This window comes from Phacochoerus africanus, chromosome 8, assembly GCF_016906955.1.
Source record: "Phacochoerus africanus isolate WHEZ1 chromosome 8, ROS_Pafr_v1, whole genome shotgun sequence".
NCBI lineage: Eukaryota > Metazoa > Chordata > Mammalia > Artiodactyla > Suidae > Phacochoerus > Phacochoerus africanus.
Window position 1 is genome coordinate 128,978,889 of NC_062551.1, and position 18,924 is coordinate 128,997,812.

The following is an 18,924-nucleotide window of genomic DNA, read 5'->3' on the forward strand; positions in this document are numbered from 1 at the left end:
CATCAGCAGTGTAAACAATCCACACGAGGACTACCCCTAGTAAAGGGCATCACAGCGGTGGACAGAGGAACTGTTTTTGAGGAGTGTATTAACTCATTCCAGTGTGATTGCCTGCTGAATGAGATGGAGCTCAAAATGTGGAAGGTGGTTTGGCTTAGAAGATACTCCTACACATAGTTGAGAAAAGGCATTTGTTCCAGTGGACTTCAACACAGCATGGAGGTTTCATTTCTGACCCTCAGTTTTCCTAGGGTAGGAGAAAAGCAGGGTGTTGTGGAATTAGGTAGAGGGGAAATGCACACCATCTTCACCACTTAGACTTCAGAGAAGATGGGGAAACAGAAAACATGAGCAGTGATGAAGCTTTTTGAGCAAACAGTGTGCCGTGTTTTAATGACCAGCATGCTCAGGGTTAGGCAGGAAGAAGGCACTGTTTCCTTATGACCTCCTTCCCTCTTACCTTTTTACTGAAAACAGGACCTCCAGTCATTCATTCTGGAATCAAAGACCTCAAAGTCTTGAAAACAACCCAGTCTGGCTTTGAAGGATTCATCAAGGACCAATTCACCACTCTCCCTGAGGTGAAGGACCGGTGCTTTGCCACCCAAGTGTACTGCAAATGGCGCTACCACCAGGGCAGAGATGTGGACTTTGAGGCCACCTGGTATGGTATGAATGAGTGATAGGGCCTGGCTCTGGTGCCAGTAGTGTCTGCCCTTTTTCCCAGGAGCCCAGAGCTCATGGGGTCTTCCAACCTTCCCAGAATAAGAAGTCCTTTCTGATGGATAACAGAAAGAACACTGCTTGCTCTTTGAATTGGTAAATCTACACTTATATCTCAGAGGCTACAATGACCTTGACTGGACTACCTGAATTCCCTGACCCTCTGCTTTTTAATTGACTGAAACAGTAATACTCAAACATGCTTGTATATCAGAGTCACCTGGAAGGTTTGTTCTACTGTAGTTCCCTTAGCCCACCCCCAGAGGCTCTGACTCTGTGGCTTGGAATGGGGCATGAGAACTTGGATTTCTAACAAACTCCCAGGTGATACTCATGCTGCTGGACCGGGGACCACCCCTTAAGAACCAGTGGATCAAATGAGGATAATGGTATTTGGTTTTGCTACGTCACAGCAGATGCAGAGAGAGCTAAACCAGGCAAACCAACTCATCCCAGTCTGCCAAGGGCTTTCCCAGTTTAAACATTGCAAGGCCCATGTTCCAGGAAACCCCCTGGTCCCAGGCAAACTGGGACATTTGGCCACCCTAGGCTAAACTCAACAAGAGATGACAGAGAAGTACTTTATAAATGATAAATGCTTTAAAACTATGACTCTTACTTTAACATCCTTGACAAGCAGTGATTACTTCAACATCCTTGACAAGCTTTGAATTCCCAGAGTTTGCTTTTTGACCAACTATTTCATTCCTTTGCTGAAGCTCTAATTGTTAGAAATTTCTACCCTGTGATGAGCTGGAATCTCCCCCATGGTAGCTTCTTCCACTGGTAGAGTTTTTCTCTGCTTCTTTTATTATGTGATAGGTTGGAAATGCTTGAAGAGAAACTCATCTCGATCTTTTTTCCACCCATTTTCAAGTGTTCCCTATGGGCAGCAGTCTGGTGTATTCATGTTGAAAAGAGCATGAAATTGAGCCATTCAGGGTACCAGTTAGGCCTCCCACTAAAGAGAGGGACTTGGAGTGGATCATTTAACTTTTAAGCTCAGAATCCTCGTCTCTAACTTGGGGATAAATAATAGCACCTGTCGCAGGTACATTGAGAGAATTTAATGAAGTAATCACATAAAATACTGAGCACAGAGCCTGGCACAGTAAAACCCCTGAAATTGCAGCAATTTATGGAACTGGCCCAGCTGAGCAGTAGGGAGGTTAGAGTACTAGGTGGTCCTCTTCATGTATTCTTCAAACATGGGGGAAACTTACCTTGTAACGCCCACTGGGCCCTGGTGCCAGATTATGGTGCCTAGTTATGCTCCATATGTCTGTTGAATGGGGTGGGAGGGGGCAGGGGGGCAATGGGTAGTGAGGATTTTTTTTCCTTTTTGGTGTTACAAGATATTAATACTCTCTAAAACTAGCAATCAAATCGTTTTCTGGGGGGCAGACGGGTCACTGCTTCCTGACTTCATACTGCATTCCCAGAACACTGTCCTGTGAGAGCCCTCAGTTCTCCTTTTTTGTGTTTTAGGGACACTGTTAGGAGCATTGTCCTGCAGAAATTTGCTGGGCCCTGTGACAAAGGCGAGTACTCGCCCTCTGTCCAGAAGACACTCTATGACATCCAGGTGCTCACCCTGGGCCAGGTTCCTGAGGTATGTTTGTTACCTGTCATTCCAGGCACAGAGAGAACTTATGCCTCCCCTCAGCTCTGAGAAAGGGTTGAGAGTTAAAATCAGAAAGTGGAAGACACATGAAAAATGACATCCGTCATTGCTCAAAAGCTTGTTATAGCAAGTAAGAAGGGGAAAAAATGGAAAAATCTGTCCAACCAGAAAACACAGGCCACTGCTATAGTTCTTTAGTTTTGTTGAAAATTCTGAGTCTCTTTAACCTGCCACAATTTCAGTCTCGTATTTAGGATACTTGAATGCCTTGAAGGAGAGGTCTTCATCTCAAGGGTCTGTGTTTCAGGAAAGCCAGAGAATGAAAGATAGACACAGAAAGATTTCATCCTTCCATCCATTTGATATTATTGAATGGTTAATATGAGGAAATAAGAAATAAATTAGATATGGCCTCTGCCCTCAAAGTGTTCATCAGTGAAAGGAAATACGTAAACTAACAATTTAGTAGAGAAGAGAATATTATGGAAACTCAGAGGAAGGCACCTACCTCCAGTATAGGAGTTAGGACCAGCCAGGCTTTCTGGAGGGAAAGATATTTGAGTTGAGTCTTAAGGGACAAGTAGGGGTTATCTGAATTCATACTCAAGGGTGAGGGAGGGGGTAGGTATGGAGATAGGGAGTCAGCATGGAAATTTTATTGTTGTACATCTGCCATGTATGAAGTTCTAGGAGTGAAAGTCTTTCCATGTACCCAGAGATGAGGGGGGAAGCAGATCAGGAGGACATTTGTGGCCTTCTTTATAGGGTCTGTATTTTATCATGAAGACTCATAGGAGCCACCGAAAGGTCTAAGCAATGTGTGGCATTTTCAGATTTGCACTCTAAAAAGATGACACTGAAAGGTGTATGGGCCATGGATGAGGAGACCTGTCAGCAGGCTGTTGCCGAAAACTGGCAAAGAGGGCCTGGATTAAGGCCATGATGGGGTGGAAAAGAAGTGTGCCATCCAGAGACCTGGGCAAGAGGGCTCCGCCTATGGCCCAGAGGCCCCCTTCAGGCCTTCCTCTAGCTATGCTTCTCTCCACTGGAGGAGGGGTCAGTGGGCCCAAGGCAACAAACACTTCAGGAGCTCAAGATTCCCCTTCTAGACCATTCTCTGGATATTTGCATCCCAGAATTTCCTGCCCAAATAACCCTGAGATTACTTCCAGAACCTATGCAAGCCTCTTCCCCAGATTGATCCCCTGAAGGGCAGGTCATGCCATCAGTGTACCCTTAAGCCTGAGAGAGAGCAGAGGGGCAGATGTTTGCTGGAGGTATGAATGGGACTTGATGTGAAAGCTGCGGTGTCCATCCATGTGAGTTCAAGAGAGGAGATGGGATTGGCAGGGTCTGGGGCCTGGCTCTTCCTATGCTGCCATGCCCTGGCATAACGCTACAAGGAGTCAGAGAATTTTAAATTAGATCCTGGCCTTGTTGTGAAGAAATGTTTGTCAAGTTAGAGAGATAGAACATATTTCACTTGAAAGTATTTTTGCTTGATTCGTAACTTTTAAATGTTTGAACATCTGGTATATGGCACTCCAATTATGCTTGGTTTGCAAATCATAGGGACAGGCTTGGCGAGGAGGGAATGGACTGAGGGGGAATTTTGAGAGGTTGACGAGCCAGCACCAGGAGGCCAGTTGGATGCTGAAGGTCGCCTAGGTTTCTGACCCAAGGTGTTGGGTCCATCATTTAACAGCAGTACTAGCAGGAGATAACAGTGTCAAGCAGTAGGGAAATCCCAGGGTACATCTCAGAGACAGAAGTGGGGTGACAGACAGATTTATTTGCCCAATGTGATACATGTTGTTGTGGATTCCAGATAGAAGATATGGAAATCAGCCTGCCAAATATTCACTACTTAAACATAGACATGTCCAAAATGGGACTGATCAACAAGGAAGAGGTAAGAGACCTTTAGAAGTATTTAAAGCACATCTCCCTCCGCCTCCCTTACCCTCTTTAAAAATAAACTTGGGATAATAATGTCACCTACCACAACTCTTAACAGCTGTGACTTTTGGAGTATTTAGAGCTGCCACTGTTGAGAGCCCTCTTAGACTCTGGCCTTTCGATATCTGAGGATGGAAAGTCCTAGAAGTGCATGAATACTTAGAGAGGAGGTTTGGACATTGCAGAGAACACAAGACAAAGAAAGAACAGAATGTGCCCAAAGAAACAGCTCTGAGCTCTGCTTCTCTGAAAAATGCTACAAAAGGTTACAGCTTCATTATTCCTCCATCATGAGGTGATGAAGAGAAAAAAGGTTCTATTTTCATTTTCTTCTAGCATCCCTAACTTTTAAGTAGTCATTTTAGGGAGCACACAGTATACACACAAAAAATGAAGATATTTGTGTTTCCAGTTGCAATTACAGAAGGCAAGATGAGGAAGTTCATTTTTTGAAAGGAAACTTTGCCTTGGAAAAATCACTTACCCTGACCTGTTTTTAGCCAAGGCAGAAGGTTAAAGAAACTCAGTATGTCTTACTAGACAGCCTGAAGGCCCAACAGCTAGCCTGTTGTGGTCAATCCTGGGGGATCAGAAGTGTCCCGCCCACAATGGCAGGGTTCCTCTACTTGATCCATCCTCCCACAAGCTTCTAGAATGGTTAAAAAAAAATCACCACCATTTTTTGGCTGCTTTTAGTGTGTAGGGGAGTGAGATAGGAAGGGGCCATCTATTACTATGGCTCTGTCATCATAGAATCATATCCTTTGGTGGACAAAGGCCAGTGAAGGGTGTCCAGACGGTCCTACCTTCTGGGCTTGCTAACACAGGAGCCTTTTGAGTCACACCCCTCTGGCCAGGTACCTTGTTTCTGTTCTGCAAATTTGTTGATGGCTCCATCAGACTCTATACAGCTGTGTATGGAGGCTGAGGAGCAGCACTGGCTAACTAAGGTTATGCTTTAATGCCTGTTGTAGCTAGTCCAGGGCCCTGTGCTACAGAGGAAGGCAATCTTTTTTTTTTTTTTTCCTCCGCTTTTTAGGGCCACACCTGCAGCATATGGAAGTTCCCAGGCTAGGGGTCCAATAGGAGCTCTAGCTGCCAACCTACACCACAGCCACAGCAATGCAGGATCTAGGATCTGAGCCATGTCTGTGACCTACACCACAGCTCACAGCAGTGCTGGATCCTTAACCCACTGAGTGAGGCCAGGGATTGAACCTGCATCTTCGTGGATACTTGTCGGATTTGTTTCTGCTGCACTACAATGGGAACTCTGAGGAGGGCAATCTTAAGCCCACTCACTGTCCATTTATCTGAAAGGAGGGCAGCACTGCTTACTTCAGAGGAAGGAAGGATTGTTGATTCCCAGTAGACCATTAATTAGAATATAAAGACTTTTTTGGATGATCCCTTCCCAAAGGGCAGTAAAAGGACCTGGCCATGTTCAACAGAGGTGAAACAAATGGGCCCCAAACAGACAAAGGGTCAAGTGTCCTGACTAGAGCAGTGCCTATTAGCTCAGGACCCCTGATAGAGAGAGGAGGGTCTCCCGATGCCCCTGATACCTTAGGCCTGCTCTTGTCCTAGATCAAAGATGTACCAGTAGACTGAGGTCATGGTGTTTTTTGCTCTAAGCAGTCATACTTGAAACTTCCTTCTAGAGCCCAGCAGAGACCTGGAGACAAGAAGGCCTGAGTTCCTTTGGGCCAGGGCTCCACACAAATGGCACCTCAGTGGCTGAACAAGCTGTCTCCATGTCTGTGTCTGCACTTTGGGGATAGCTGAAGCCACTCTCAGGCCCTCACTCAGCAGGTGTGTACAGAGTGAGGGCAACAGATGAGAAGCAGGGAATCAGGGCACACTGAAACATCAGAGAAGTGACAAATGACAAGGGGGGGGGACAGAAGAATGGTAAATGCACAGCTCTCTGGAGCCATTTCACATTGGGCTAAGAGCCCTGAGGACCTCAAGTGTTCCTGAGGGCAGGGCAGTATTGCAGCATTGGACAGTGATTGATGTTCAAAGAGAATCATCAAGAAAAGGTCAAATTATGTTCACTACTGTCTGTTTAATACATAATGCATTTGAGAAACATATCCCAATGATTAAGTTTTTTCAAAAAAAGTTAATTTGCTGGAAAATCACTTCATCTCTCAACTATTGCCAAAGATATAAAGTTATTACCTTGCTCGAAATAACTACTGTAGGGCCTATACATTTTTTTTTCTTTAGCAAGTTGATTTTGTTGTTGATTTAATGTTGGTTTGTAGCAAAAAGGAGAGGTTCATTTCAATGCCTCTGAAGTTACTGTGTGGTTTTTCTACAGGTCTTGCTACCTTTAGACAATCCATATGGCAGGATTACTGGTACAGTCAAGAGGAAGCTGACTTCAAGGCTGTGATGTTATGGCCCCCAGTGGAAGTCCGTGCTCAATTGAGGCATTCCTTAAGCCACTTGTGATGCTGGGAATCAGTGTGTAGCCATGCAAATTGTCAACCTAGTATGTTGATTTGTAGTGTTCATTTTCCTCCCACATGAAAGAATTCTCCTATACCTAGCTCAGCAAAGTGTCTGTGATGAGTAATTATAACCTGCTTTGTGAGTACAGTTTACCTCACAAATGCTGAGCAGTATTAGAATAATCATAAACCGGTACTTCATTTTAGTGGTCCTGTACCATCCTATCTTAGAGAAGCTTTATAATCCATTCATTAAGAAGATACTCATAAATCAGTGGAGGTATGATATCAGTTAATTTGTGCACAAGTTGAAGAAAGCAGCATTGTTTTCATCCTACTGCTACTAAAACTTGCTCCTTGGTAATACAGAAAATGTAATGATAAAATCACATTTTGAGAAATATCACGGTTATGACTTAGATTGAATGCTTGAGTTCTTGAGAATGCTCTAGCATATGTAGCATGAGAGTTTATTTCTACTCTAAAAGTACTTTTTATAATGGTAACGTATTTGTTTTATGACTTTTACAACCCTTAAAGAATATTGAGTACACATTGAGGCACTGAAAATAAAGTGTAAATTGTTTTTCTTTGAATAATGCATCATTTTGGCACAAAGAGCCACATTTAATAAATGGTAAGTCAATGCTCAGATGGATAAATACACATATAGAAGGAAAACCAGAGACTCTATGAAAATGTCAGCAATGATGATTTCTGAATGGTGGTATGCTGAGTAATTTTTATTTTTTGTCATTTGATTTTCTGTATCTTCCAGGTACGAGCATTTATTACTTTTATTATCAGAGAAATAAATGATTGATGATTTAAAGATGTATGCAGATTTGAGTGGTGACTATATCAGCACTATTGTTAAATATAAACCATAAAGCTTCAAAAATCATAGTTTTAGAAACCCATGATGAAAATTTGTCTACATGAACATTCTAGATAACATTCCGCCCCTTGAAAACTCTATTTGATTGATTGATTGATTGATTGTCTTTTTAGGGCTCCACCTGCAGGCATAAGGAGTTTCCCAGACTAGGGGTCAAATCGGAGCTGCAGCCACTGGCTTACTCCAGAGCCACAGCGACACGGGATCCAAGCCATGCCTGTGACCTACACCACAGCTCTTGGCAATGCTGGATCCTTAACCCACTGATCGAGGCCAGGGATTGAACCTGTGTCCTCATGGATGCTAGTCAGATTCATTTCCTGAGCCACTACTCCACTGACCTCCCCCTCCATTTATTTAAATTTTTCTCTCCATTTTTTATAAATGCTTACCTATGAGTGCTTAGTATTATTTGATAATTCTGCATTCACCTTTATAATACTGATACTTAAGGTGGCATGGTGCTATGTTTGCAGAGAGTCATTAAATCCTGGCCCCATCTCTTACTAGCCCTGTAAAGTGGAGGTGAAAATAGAACCTACCTCATAGGATTTTTTCAGGATTAAATGGATTAATGTTTGTAAATAGCTATGGTGGTATTTATGCCTGACACACAGAAATTTCTGTATGTGGGGGAAGGGAGGTTAATGACTGCACCCACAACATATGGAGGTTCCCAGGGCTAGGGGATTGAATCCAAGCTGCAACTGTGGCAACGCCAGATCCTTTAACTCACTGCACCCGACTGGGGACCAAACCCGAGTCTCCACAGCAACCTGAGCTGCTGCAGTCAAGTTCTTAACCCACTGTGCCACAGCAGAGACTCCTGTATGTGTTTGTTTAGTGAAATACCCTGCCTTCTTTTTATTTATTATTAGACCTAAGTGAAAGGTCATCATTGTACTTTGTGGGTGAGATGTGAGTTTTGAGGGCAGCAAAGCCAGGAAGGTACTGCAGGCCATTCACCAGCTGCTGCCTGCTCGCAGAGAACATGAGATAAGAAGGATGAAGGACAGTGATAAGGATAGTTTTGTGCTATATTAGATACTCGTGTTCCAGAATGTGCTTCTACATCATGTAACTTGCATGGCCAAATGGCTGGCACATTTTATTCCTCTGCTGATTTGATAATTCTGTACAAAGAGAAATTTAGCTTTTAACATGATTTTTCCTTAAAAAAAAAAGCAAACAAGAAAAACAAAAACTTAATTAGGTTCTTTTTACTTGATATTCTTTTGGTGATGTAAATTTTAGAAACACTATTTGTTTCAGAGAAGAAGAGCAGAATTTAGAAATTGTGGTTTATCTTATATGCATTTTGCTTTTCCTGAGCTCTTAAAACATTTATTGTAACAAGTTGCAAATGAGCTATTGGATGTTATATCCCAAGTGTATGGCAGGAAAGTCTGTAGCCTGTGAAAATTTCAAGGACCATATTCCTGTCTGTGAAGGATGTTGTAGGGTCAGGCCACTCAAGATGGCTGTTCTCTTGGTCTGTGTTCATCTGCTCGAGCAGGCCCTGCCTTACTCATATGACTATCCAATCCTCTTAATTATAGGGCTTAATCAATAACTGCCTATGTACTTGCCCCCTGCCCCAGCTACTGGTTTCCCTGGTAACTGATAAGCCAACCTGATGTTAATTCCCCCTATAAATGGGAGCAAACTTTCTCCCCCAGTAGCAAAGTTTATTGCTATGTCTTGCCTGCTGTCTGCTGGGCACAGTGGGGGTGCAGCTCAAGGACCCTTTATTTTAGATGTGTGAGATCCCCTATCCAATAAGCCATCAATGTCTTGCATTACTGTCTCCAGGCTGGGCAACAACAAGACTTGCAAGCCTACGGGGTGCAGCCCAACAATTGGTGAGCCAGCCAGGAGGCCAAGGAAACTCCTGTGAGCTCTGAGATATCAGGAAATAAGGAGAGAGGATGGAGAGTTGAGGGGTAGCCCCAAGGTGGCTGTCCACTAGCAATGTGGAGCCCTGTGTCAGCTGACTACCTTGAGAGAAACCTGTCTCTTCCATTATACTGATGGTATTCCATTAACCTCAGAGTCTCTTTCCGGTTTAAAAGTAGTGCCCATGTGCTCATGGCTCATCTGACCACATGGGGATGGACGGGGAATACAAGACAAAATGCAAGGACGTATATTATCAACTACTTGGGTGTTACCTGGTTGGGTAAGCCAAGCACACCCCCAACCCACCACCCTTAAACAATGAACTATTGATACAGGCTTTAGGGATATGAACTCAGGGACAGGCTTGTGACTTGAACATGGCCAATTACCTGAAGGGTTGGTTGGGGCCTTTGGTAACAGCAAGATACCAGAGTACTCTTGGGCTTCTGGTCTCAGTTATGGAAGAAGCAGAGCAATAATGTAGTGTGCTAGAACACCAGCTATCTGTGGCCTACAGTGCCTCATAACAAGTAGAAGACATTAAGAAGGCTATCCAAGTCGTCTGGTAATGCAGAAGACCGCAGCTCAGGGTCAGGACAGCCCAGCACAACATACAGGATGCCTATGGGTATCAATAGTGACCAAGGAACCTACTTTACTAGCCACAGAGTTCAGGGACAGGCCAGTAAAAATGACATACACTGGCACCTCCACCTGCCTTACAGTCCCACTGCTGATGGGCTAATCGAAGGATGAATGGGATACTTTAATAGCTGAGATTCTCAACATGCGGACACATCCCAGGAGGAATCGTCCTGGTCCCTATACCATGGTAACCCAGAGGTACCCAGTCCACACCATCTGAGTTCAACTGTCCGCCACTAAGGAAGGACTGTTGCCAACTACCAGTCAGGATAATAACCTGCTTTTGCCTGGGTCGCAGGATCTACCCCCAGGGGAACACGTTATCAAATGGTCCTGGGACTGGCAGGTGAGTTCTCCATGCTTTGGGTTTGCCTCCTCGAGGCGAATAGGATTAGAAAGTGAGCTGTGGTGTAGGTTGCAGATGCGGCTCGGATCCCGCGTTGCTGTGGCTCTGGCGTAGGCTAGTGGCTACAGCTCCGATTAGACCCCTAGCCTGGGAACCTCCATATGCCTCGGGAGCGGCCCTAGAAAAGACAAAAAAAAAAAAAAGAAAAAAGAAAGTGACGGAGATTTCACCTGTCTTCTACCAACCCCACCCAAGCCTACTAAGGTAATTAATTAACCCTGTGGTCTGTTGTTACACTGCCCTTCTAGTATTCAGCACAGGCTGTGGGCACTGAGGGTAGACAGGTGGTGTGGTCCTGCAGGCCAGGACACAAATCATAGGCAGGGGTGGTATTACCTCTGAAAGCCATTACTTCCCATCTTTTACTTAACCGTCACGATCTTCCATGCGTTGTGCCTGTTAAACATCTTACATCACCTCCCTAGGCTGAATGAAGGGGCCGTGTGTTCCAACTGGACAAAACAAGTAAGCACACTCACTGCAAAACAAGTCTGATTGCTGGGTGGGTAGTGAGGCGCCTTTGTTGTCCTCTGGATGTCCATGGAAAACTGGCACGATAAGTGCCTGGCTTCCTTTTGTTACTCTTTAGCTGTTGGTATCTAGATTGCATTTGTGGTATGTGGTTGCAGTGCTCCTCTGCACATCTGCTCCAGGGATGCCACAGAAGAGGGGTGGACTAAGATTGTCAGGGTCATGCAGGGTATATAGGCATGGTCGGTCGGGTCAGGCCACTCAAGATGGCTGTTCTCGTGTTTGTTCATCTCCTGCTCAACCAAGCCCTGCCTCCCTCACATGACTATCCATTCCTCTTAATCGTAGGGCTTAATCAGTAACTGCCTACATGCTTGCCCCCTGCCCCAGCTGCTGGTTTCCCTGGTAACTAAGGAGCCAACCTGATGTCATTTCCCCCATAAATGGGAGTGAAGATTACTGCCATGTCCTGCCTGCCCTCTGCCGGACCCAGTGGGGTGTCGCTCCAGGACTCTTTCCTTTGGCCATGCAATGATCTCCTAGCCAATAAGCCATTGATGTTTCTGTCACTGTCTCTTTACTCTCGAGCCTGGGCAACTACAAGGCTTGCAGGCCTGTGGGGTGCAGCCCAAGAGATGTTTTCTTGTGTTTGGAACTGTAAACTATACGCTGAAAACCAGGCTTCCTGTTTCACCTGCACCTTTCTGCACTGGCAGAGGAGCAGGCTGGCCTGAACTGTAAACACCTGTGCAGTAATTAGTATCAAGACACTGTAATTTTGTTATGGAAGGTCACCTGGACAGTATTCCAAATAATTTTCTCAGGAGCAAAGCTGCTTTCATGGCATCTTTCCCTCTTTATCTCCCTGTTTTTACCCAACCCCTTGAATACTTGCATAGGGAGTACGAAAGGGATTCTGGCCCATTTGCTACCTGGGAGGCAGTCTACATGGTACCCAGTGTAGCAGCTGTCATGTGGGGCTTGTGGTCTTGGCAGCCAATATTCTGGCGAAGACTTGTTCCAAATCCTCTCACTCTTGATAACTTTTCATAGAGACAGGCTCAGAAAATGTCCTGTTCCTTTCATTTTTGCAGTCAGACTTAAGTTCTTTACTTTTCGTAACCTGCTTTGTGTCCCTTTTTGCCCCTCTCTATAATAGAAATAACTCTTGAGACACTATTTTACTTTGTCACCAAAACAGAATATTTCTTTTTCGATCACCTGCAAGATGTAACTACAGAAACCTAAACTTCTCTCTCATCTCCAGCTCTCTCTCCAGAAAAAGCATTCATTCCCTTTCCTTCAGACTTGGGGCTGTCTGGGCTTGGCATTTTTAGAGTCTCCTTTGTAAAACTTTTAACTTCTTCTTCCTCACTTTCCTACTTCCTGCATGAGGAAACCAAAGCTTATTTCTAAAGACGTGAATTTCCAGTCTCCTAACCAGACACACTGGGTTCTTCCTGCTTCCAAATATTAGAAACTTTATCTCTTCATTTTTTTCCCACAATCTTTGTTCTTCTCTCAGAGCTCAAATATTTCTCATTCTTCCATTTGCTCAACTCTTTCTCAAATTCTTCAAGTTTTTTGGACCCTATGAAGACCCTAAATATAATGACTATGGACTTTCTTCCCAGGAAAGTATACGTTCACATCTCTACAGATGCTCAACATCTTAGGAAGCAGTTCACACTCTATTCTTATGCTATAAAGGATTGCATTAGAAATTTACCACATAACCAATATATCCAATCAAATATAAAGTCATACTGATGACCTTTTTATGAGAAAGGGAAATAAGTGTACTTAGACTGTAAGGGATCCTGGGCAGTTCCTACTGTTGCACAACGGATCAGTGGTGTCTTTGCAGCTCTGGGATGCAGATTCGATACCTGGTCCAGCACAGTGGGTCAAGGATTCTGTGTTGATGCAGCAGTGGTATAGGTTGCAATTGTGACTTGGCTCTGATCCCTGGCCCAGGAACTCCATATGCCACAGACAGCCAAAAAAGGAAAAGAGAAAAAAAAAAAAAAAAAAAGGATCCCGGGTATGTCAGTTCCCTGAAGCTGCTATAACAAAGTAACACAAAATCAGTGGTGTATAACAATAGAAATTTATTCCCTCATTGTTCTGGAGGCCAGGAAGTCCAAAATCAAGGTATTGGCAGAGTTGTGCTCTTTAAAGGTGCTAGGGGATATTCTGCCCTTCCTCTTTCATCTTTGGGTACCTTCAGAGTTCCTTGGCTTGTGGGTGCATCATCTCAAGCTCTCCCTCTTCTGTCTGTCTGTCTGTCTCTGCTGTATGAGGCTTATAAGGACATTTGTCATTGGATTTAGGGCCCACAGGAATAGCTCCAGGTGATCTCATCATCTCCAGATCCTTAATGATGACTACAAAGACCTTTTTTCCACACGAGACATTGACAGTCCTGGTAATAAGACGTGGACATAGGGTTTTCACGTCACCACTCAGGGAACAGTGAGCTTCTTGAGGGTAGCTCTCCTGATCCATATTGGATCTTTAGCTACATATAGGCTGCTATTCTTTTCAGATCTGGGGATGTAACATCTCCCTTCCCAGTTTGATCATGTAGATTTTTTTGAGGGAGGCAAGCCCAGGGCATGTGTAAGTTCCCAGGCCAGGGATCAAACCCACACCACAGTTATTATCATAGCCACATCAGTGACAATGCCAGATCCTTAACCCCTGAGCCATGAGGGAACCCCTTTTTTGACATAGGTTTTTTTTTTTAAGGTTAAAGAGCATGGAATTTGGATCTAGATAGGGTGACATTTTAGATTGGGCTCCACAAATTTCTAGCTGTATGATCATGGGCAAGTTACCCTAAACTTTAATTCTCTAATTGTGAAATAGAAATAATATTTCAGAATAACTGAGGATCAGTGCACACGTGGGTTAGAATGCTTTTGGTTGCAAGCAGCTGAATACCTTAAGAGTGTCTCAAACTGAAAGGCCATCTTATTCAACTTAAAAAGGCTAGAAAGAGGTTATCCCAGGATTGATCTGATAACTCAGTGATGCACCAAAGACTCAGGCTCATGCCATCCTTTGCTCTGCTATCTTCAGTGTGTAGTAAGTTTCCTTCATGGACACAGAAGGGGTGGTAAAACTCCTATTCAAGATGCTGTGGTGTATAACCCACCCAGATCTCCCTTGGGACCAAAGCACTCAGGTACCAGAAGTGTTGGCCTCTGATGGCTCAGAGTTGGGTCCCGCTGTGGGAATTGTCCTTGGCTGCAGGACACTGTCTCACCCAAGCTTACACCCAGTTCCTGGGAGCAGCTTATATCCGGTGCTAATCCATCTAGGAGATACAAAGTCCTGAGTTTGAGCAAGCCTCCAGGAGCATTCCTGCTTCAGAGCTCCTGACTGGCTGAGGCCTCTGTTGCAACTGCATCACAGTTCAAATTCTTCCCCTGCTAATCCTGCTTCCCTCACTGCTCACAGGCATTGTTCCAGAGAGCACGCCTTACTCAACCTCCCGCATGAAAATCTCAAGGTCTCACTATGTGTTTCAACACAAATAGGCAAGACAATCTGTGATACCAGGAATAGTTACAGGGAGGGGACTTTAAAGTGGGATTTTTAAAGAGCTGGATCACCCACTGGCCAGCTGGCAATGAGTCCCTGGCATGGTGTAGTCTCGCAATTGTTAAAATTTTACCGGAGTTGAATTGGGACAGGATACTAGAGGAAGGGACTATACTGGCAGGGGCAATATTTCAAATGCTTGAGAGATTTGGGGAAAATAATGTAAGGATAATGGAATCTGGATGGGTGTTGCTGGGGACCATTAATATATTAAGAGACAATGAAAAGCCGAGAATGAATAACAACCAGTATGAGGCAAAGTGTGAAAGCAAGAAGGACTCCACGGCAGCACATAAAGAGACTCTATAGCCAGATGGCAGAAAAAGTTAGGATTGGGCCCAGGACTTGATTAAGAAAGCAGAGCTCCAAGAAAGACTGCATTTTTTCAGTGCTGACAGGTCTGCCACACCAAAGTTAGGGTCCTAAATGATGCACCTGAAATCTTAAATCCTCAAATTTCTCTGAGTTCACTAGGCCTGCATATGTGGCCTATTTCCCCCTGTTAAAATCTAGCACTTCTCCCGTTTGTTTGGAGACAATGCAGTGACTTCAATGCAGTGACTTCTGCCTGGCAAGGAAACTCATGCCCCCTTGGCATCTATCGCCACTTCCCCTCCCCGCCACCAGACCTATAAATAGAATCAAGTCATATGGCAAGCCAGCCAGAGACATGCTAGGCCTGCTAAGGGAGGAAAGGGACTGCAGGCCAAACGAGTGGCAGACTCGGTCAGTGTATACAGAGCCAGAGGGTTATACATGGGAATGGACCCTGAGGGATAAAACCCAGCAGACTATCAATTCAAGGAGGAAAAGAAGCAGTTTCTATTCACATGGGGTGGGTTGTTGTATATATTTATGGTTTTGCCCCAGGACTATATTACCTCTCTTGCCATTTATGACTTGGACCATCTGAATATTCCATGGAACATTATGTTGGTCCCTTGTAGCCATGGGACCAATTAATTGGACTGGAATGATAACCATTAATTGGACTGGAATAATAAGTGATGTTGATTCTCTGTTGACAGTAGGGAGACCCACCAGGGGCTCACCTATGGGTGAAGTTTTTAGGAGTCTTGTGGTCTAGGGCAAAATCTGTCCCACCACCTGTTTTGGTAAATACAATTTTATTAGAACACAGCCATGCCCATTTGTTTATGTGCTGTCTTTCATGCTATGATGGCAGAGTTCAGTGATCACAACAGAGATTATTTGACCCACAAGGCCTACAATATTTACTTTCTGGCCCTATGTAGAAAATGCTTGATCCCTAGTCAAGGGCATTCTGGCATATCCCTTCCAAAATAATTCACATTACTGCATCTCAAACTTACTACCACTAAGAAGAAAAACCCAATGCCTAGTAATCTCTTTGTGTTTTGGAGGCATCATATTCCATGGGATATCTCATTTCCAGTGTGATAAGGAAGGCTTTCAGCCTTCTGTGGGGCTCAGAGCAGGAAAAGACCCTGCAGCAGGTCCACACTGGGTACAAACATTCCTGAGATTAGCACACAATACAGTCAACATGGCTAAGGTTATCCCAAGAAACCAAAGGGCAAGAGGTCTGCTTATGCCTTCTTTGTGCAGACATGCAGAAAAGAACAAAAGAACAACAACAAAAACCCTGAGGTCCCTGTCAATTTTGCGGAATTTTCCAAAAAGTGCTAAGAGGTGGAAGATCATATCCGGGAAAGAGAAGTCTCAATCTGATGAAATGGCAAAGCCAGATAAAGTGCACTGTGATTGGGAAATGAAGGCTTATGGACCCTCTAAGGGAGGCAAGAAGAAGAATGCCCACCAAAAAGCCTAATTCCCCCAAAGGCCACTGACTGGATTCTTCCTGTTCTGCTCAAAATTCTGCCACAAGATCAAAGGTATCTACCCCGCCATCTTCATCTGAGACGTGGCAAAGCAGCTGGGTGCAATGTGGCATAACTTAAGTGACAGTGACAAGCACCTGTGCATCAACAAGGCAGAGAAGCTGAAGGAGAAATATGAGAAGGATGTCCCAGATCATTAAGCCTAAAGGGACGTTTGATGGTGCCAAGGGGCCTGCCAAAGTTGCCTGGAAAAATGTGGAAGAGGAAGATGAGATGATGAGGAGGAGGTGGAGGAGGAGGAGGATGAATAAAAAAAACTGTCCCTCTGTCTCCTTGTGAATACCTTAGAGTAAGGAGCGCCTTGGTGGACACACTTCTTACCCAAGCCTGTCTCTTGCCCTTGTTAAGTTTAATTACCCAATTGGATCATGATCATATTGTGGTCTCAAAGTGCTCTAGAAATTGTGGTTTACCTGAAATGACCATGGGTGTCTGGAGCACACAGAACCTGTATCAAAGTTGTACATATTTCCAAACATTTTTAAAACAAAAAGGCTCTCATATTCTCCTCACTCTGTGCGCTTTGCTGTAGGTGTGACAAGGCATTTAAAGATGTTCATGGCATTTTTTTTTTTAAATTTGTAAGGTAGTGTTAACTACCTGGTTATTGCCTGGAAATCCTGAGTTATCAACTCTACATATCTATCGTTTGTAAAAAGAACAAAGCAACCAAGACACAACCCTGATGCTCCTTGCTTGGCGCGGAGGCTGTGGGGGAGGTGCCTTTCCAAGGGGCTGTAGCTCAGGGTGCACTGAGGCTGGACCTGTGGACACTGCATTGGGCATCCATTTAGCTTTAGTATACAGTGGCATAGCATCCTACTCCATTCTTGGCTGTGGACAAGGTGGTGGAGGGGTGAGCTGGCATGAGAAATGTTTGGGATCTTTTTTTAGTTGAAGTGCAGCAGTTTGAAATTGTTTTTAAGCAAACTGCAGAGCTCTTCATTGTTAGCAAAGAGCCACTGCCTCAATGAAAGTTCATGAACCTTCTGTACAGAAACACAATTTGTGACGTTCCATTTCTTTTTTTTTCCTTTTTTTTTTGTATGTTCAGAATTGTGAAATGTTTTGGAAGTTAAATAAACAGTATCACATTTTAAAAATTGTTCTCTACAACAACAGTCTAAATTTCTGATTCACAGCAGTCTGAGCAGTAAGACAAGCCACTCCGTTGCATTTGGTGACTAGCCTCCCGGTCAATCTGGTAATTGCTCTTTTACTTACTCTAGCCAGCTTGTTGAGGACAGAGATGAAGAGGGCTACTTGAAGCTACTGTATGATTTTGTTTGTGTCTGAGAGGCATTAAGATGAAGTCTGAACTGTTGAATGTAGGTGTGAAGGCATAGGTGAGGTTTAGCAGAAGGCACAGGAAGGTGGGTGTTTAGGACTGAACCTGACTACTATGTGGGTTTTTTTCTTCCCATGCTTCCTCCTCCCCCAACATACTGTGGGGCCAAATACATTGCTAGGCATCAAAAAAAAAAAAAAAAATTCAGGCTTTATTTTTCCTTTCACCCCTGTCCCACCCAGTACATGTAAACCTTATTTGTTCTACTCAACAAATAATGGACCTCAATGAGGGTTGTGTGGAGTAGGGAACAGTGTCCTTTTTTCCCCCCTTCAAGAAACTAAACACTGCAAAGAAGATGACATGGTCCTGTCGTAGATGCCATCGTGGAGCACCTGGGCTGCAGGGCAGGCTGATGGCATGGACCTTCCTCACTTGGTGATGGTCTGCCCATGGTTTGAGCTCATTCACTGGGAACATAAGATTGTTGCTAAAATGTTCTTAAAATCAGAAGAAGCTTGGTTTATGTGGTTATTTGCCATTGGCAGAAGGTGTAGCATTTTGTCCAGATGAGGGATGATGGCCACAGAAACAAATGGTGATAGTAAATGTCGTTCTGAGGGTTCCCATGTACATGCATTGTAACTGTTGGCAGTAAGAAGGGTACTTTGTTGTGGGTGGGTATTGCTATTGCCTGGCCTTGATCCGTATAAGTTTGATTCTGTGAAGGACTCAGGAGTGTTACAATGACACTAAAGAGAAAAGTTTTCTTAAAATTCACTATTTAGAAGCCTGCGTGTCTTCAGGCAGTGTCCTCCCTACCCTCTCAGGGTCATGGGCACTGGCCCAATCTCTAATCAGTATTCATAGCTTTCCTCCTCACATCACAACTGTTTGTTCTAAATGTGTTTTTCTAGTTCTAGAAAATGACCACTAATTTTAAAACCCTTGGTCCTGAGGTCTTCCTGTCTCAGCTGTGCCCTTGTCACTTCCCTCTAGCCATTGGTATTGCAGGCTGAAGCCTCTGCCACCTGGCACACACGATTTGGGTGCCGTGATC

At 44.2% G+C, this 18,924-nt stretch overlaps 1 protein-coding gene and 1 pseudogene across 2 annotated transcripts in view; both read left to right on the top strand.

The window, feature by feature from the left end:
* Window positions 1–7,600, top strand: part of LOC125134652 (uricase) — a 101,724-nt gene extending 94,124 nt beyond the window's left edge. For both annotated transcript variants that reach the window (XM_047794221.1, XM_047794222.1), the window contains 4 exons: window positions 478–664; window positions 2,212–2,335; window positions 4,176–4,259; window positions 6,633–7,600. In XM_047794221.1, coding sequence (XP_047650177.1) covers window positions 478–664; window positions 2,212–2,335; window positions 4,176–4,259; window positions 6,633–6,707 — 470 coding nt within the window. In that variant the 3' untranslated portion in view covers window positions 6,708–7,600. The remainder of the gene's footprint in view (window positions 1–477; window positions 665–2,211; window positions 2,336–4,175; window positions 4,260–6,632) is intronic.
* Window positions 7,601–11,323: 3,723 nt separating this feature from the next.
* LOC125133377 (high mobility group protein B3-like) lies at window positions 11,324–16,827 on the top strand (annotated as a pseudogene).
* The last annotated feature ends 2,097 nt before the right edge of the window (window positions 16,828–18,924 follow it).